The sequence below is a fragment of the Nelumbo nucifera genome, chromosome 3 (genome assembly GCF_055504915.1).
Source record: "Nelumbo nucifera cultivar China Antique chromosome 3, China Antique-T2T, whole genome shotgun sequence".
In the NCBI taxonomy this organism is placed as follows: Eukaryota; Viridiplantae; Streptophyta; class Magnoliopsida; order Proteales; family Nelumbonaceae; genus Nelumbo; species Nelumbo nucifera.
In genome coordinates this window covers 10,980,927-10,984,286 of record NC_142651.1, presented here as the reverse complement: position 1 = coordinate 10,984,286, position 3,360 = coordinate 10,980,927, and the positions used below count along the sequence as shown (strand labels likewise).

Below are 3,360 nucleotides of genomic sequence, written 5' to 3'. Positions count from 1 at the left end.
ATTGTTTATGTATACAATAATTAAATAAATAGTATAATAAAATTGAAAAAAATATTTATTTTATTAATATATTATATACTATATATTATTATGATGTAACCGTTTTTGGTCACGTACCAATTTTTGTGATGTATCAATTTTTTTTTGCTAAGTGCCTCGCCATTTGACCTGCTCCCAGGAGAGGATGGCAGAGCTCCCTGGTGGGGAGCTACCTTGGTGGACTCGTCATTTGACCTGCTCCTAGGCGGCCTGTAACTCAGAGGATGGTGGAGCTCCCTGGTGTAGCGCAACCCGACTGCCCTCTACATGAGGTGGTCTCCTCTCCTTTGTAGGCGGCGGGAGCTGAGAGACCTGCAAGAATTCCATCTTTTCCTCCTCTTTGTAGGCGGCGGGAGCTGAGGAACCTATGAGAACTGAATCAGAGGACCCGGGGGTATTTTCCCGGTGGGGACTCTCCGATGCCTAAGTTAGCATTATGATTATAGGGAGCTTGGAGAGAAATGAGAGAGCTAGAGAGTAGGGATTACCTCCATTTTCCATTCTCTCCCCCTTGTCTTTGGGGGTCGGAGTCCTTATATAGTGGTGTCCTGTCAGGCGTAACTGCCTCTGTCTCTCTACCGCATCCGTTACTGCTAGAGTTGAGGTGGCGGGTGCAGGCGACTGCTACAGAGTACGGCTCTGCCAGTCAAGGGACAACTCTCAAGACTGGCAGACACGGCGCCGCCTAGCGAGAGACGTGGGCGCAGGCCTCCGGATCTGTCAGGTAGGAAATCTTCCTGCGATACGCCGAGCTGCCCCTAAGTGCCGAACTACCTATGCCGAGCTACCAGTAAGTGTCGAGCTGCCCCTAAGTGGCGAGCTCTTCGTAAGACGCCAGGCTGCCAGCGGAGTGGCCAACTGCCTGTGGCGAGCTGCCTATGCCGAGCTGCTTGTAAGTGCCGAGCTGCCCCTAAGTGGCGATCTCTTCGTAAGACGCCAGGCTGCTTGCGGAGTGGCCAACTACCTGTGGCCACTCGTGGAGAGACTAGTTCGGGTTAGCAGACCCCGACTATATTTGTTGGACTAGGTTGTTCCATTATGATGACTGTGGCAGTGTGTTCCGAATGTCTTCTAACAGGGTGGCTCGTGGTTGGGAGATCGCATGGAGGAGCATACTATCTTCTTCTCGTCGGGATAGGGCATCTGCTGCACGGTTCAGGGATCCTGCCTTATAGTCCACTCGGAAGTCGAACCCCAGAAGCTTGTTGACCCAATGTTGCTGTGGGGAGGTGGTCAGCCGTTGTTCCAGCAAGTATTTGAGGCTATAGTAGTCTGTTTTGACGACGAAGGGTCTGCCCCACAAGTACGGCCTCCAGTGTTGTACTGCCTTGGCTAGGCCAATGAGCTCGCGTTCATAGGCGGGTAATTTGAGATGGCGGTCAGCTAGCTTGCGGCTGAGGAAGGCTGTCGGGTGCCCTTGTTGTTGAAGGATGGCTCCTATGCCTGTGCCGGAAGCATCACACTCGATTGTGAACTCAAGATCAAAGTTTGGTAGCTGGAGGACTGGTGTGGAAGAGAGGGCTTCCTTTAGGCCTACGAAGGCTGCATCGGCTGTGCTATCCCAGTGGAAGGCATTTTTCTTGAGTAGGTTGGTAAGCGGGGCTGCTAACAGGCCGTAATTCTGTACGAACTTTCGGTAGTACCCTGTTAGCCCTAGGAACCCACGGAGGGCCTTGGCGGACTGTGGCTGGGGCCAGTCCTTAATGGCCTGAATCTTGGAGCTGTCCACAGTTACACCTTGCCCGCTGATTACATGTCCAAGGTAAAGGACTTGGTGTTCCCCAAAGGAACACTTGGATCTTTTAAGGAAGAGTCGGTGCTGCTTTAGGAGCTCGAGCACGACCCGCAGGTGTTGAATGTGTTCCACCCACGTCTTGCTATAGACCAAGATGTCGTCAAAGAAGACCAATACATATTTACGGAGGTGGGAGTGGAAGACTTCATTCATCAGGGCCTGGAATGTGGAAGGGGCGTTGCAGAGGCCGAATGGCATAACTAGGAACTCGAAATGGCCATGATGCGTCCTGAAGGTTGTCTTTTCTACATCTGCGGAAGACATCCTGACCTGGAAATAGCCTGACCTGAGGTCTAATTTCGAGAAGAATTGTGCGCCGTGGAGTTCGTCCAATAATTCGTCTACGATGGGGACCGGGAACTTGTCCTTGACGGTTCGGCTGTTGAGTTCCCTATAGTCTACACAAAATCTCCAAGTCTGATCCTGTTTGGGCACCAACAGAACTGGGGAGGACAAGGGGAGTGGCTAGGCCGAATGATCCCCTGTTGTAGCATATCTGCGCATTGCTTTTCTAACTCATCTTTCTGTCGGTGGGGGTAGTGATAGGGCCGAACAACGACCGGGTCTGACCCTACAATTAGAGGGATCCGATGGTCGTAGGGTCTAGGAGGTGGGAGGCCCTTGGGTTCTTGGAAAACGGCCGAGTAATCGGTGAGAAGTCTCTCCACATCCGTTATGCGCGAATTCTCCCCCTGGAGTGCATGCAGTTGTGTCTTGGTCCTTGTCCGGGTCCCCTGCCAAGTAACCGGTTTGCCATCTAAGTGGAAGGTCATGGTTAGGGCGGCGAAGTCCCACAGGATTGGGCCTAGCGTGATCAGCCATTTGACGCCTAGGACGATGTCAAATTCGTCCAAGGACAGTACAAACAAATCTGCTTGGAAGGATTCTTTTTCAACCTGAATTCTGGTGTTCTTGCAGATACCGGGGCTGTGGACTCTTTCCCCGTTCGCCACGGCTACCTGTAATTGTGGCTTGACTTCCATGGGCAACTCTAACTTGCGGGCCGCCTGATTGCTGATGAAATTGTGGGTGCTTCCGGAGTCTACTAGAATGCGCACGGGTTTCCCCGTCACTAGTGCCCTTAGTTGCATCGTCTGGGAGGTTCTGATCCCTGTGATTGCGTGAAGTGAGATCTCGGGTTCAGTTGGTGACGAATCTTCCTCATCCTCTTTCGTCTCGTCTACTAGAAGGCAGAATAATTTCTTGCATCTATGCCCTGCGGAGTATAGATCATCGCAATTGAAGCACTGCCCCTTCGCGTGCCGTTCTGCCATCTCGGCTCGGGACATACGCCGGATGGGGGGTGACACCCTGCTGCTCCCTATCTGTGATACTGATCTGGAGGGGTTTCCGGTGTGGGTCCTCTGCTCCCTGTTGGGCGCAGGGGTAGACACTCCCGCTGGCCTTGACGGTGCCCAAGTCGTGGCTGGCCGTCTAATGCTAAAGGGTCCCTGAGTAAGCTGCATCTTTCGTTCAAAGGTGCGGGCGAGGTTCATTGCCGTAACCAGATTTGGGGGGTGCTGCAT

General features: G+C 52.6%; 1 protein-coding gene across 1 annotated transcript; it reads right to left on the bottom strand.

The window, feature by feature from the left end:
• Window positions 1-2,232: 2,232 nt before the first annotated feature.
• Window positions 2,233-3,360, bottom strand: LOC148800952 (uncharacterized). The gene has a single exon (XM_088899706.1). The coding sequence runs from the start codon at window positions 3,358-3,360 to the stop codon at window positions 2,233-2,235; it is 1,128 nt and encodes a 375-aa protein (XP_088755832.1).

Excerpts from the sequence above, each read along its gene's own strand:
- LOC148800952 (XM_088899706.1), bottom strand. The coding sequence starts at position 3,360 with ATGCAGCACCCCCCAAATCTGGTTACGGCAATGAACCTCGCCCGCACC.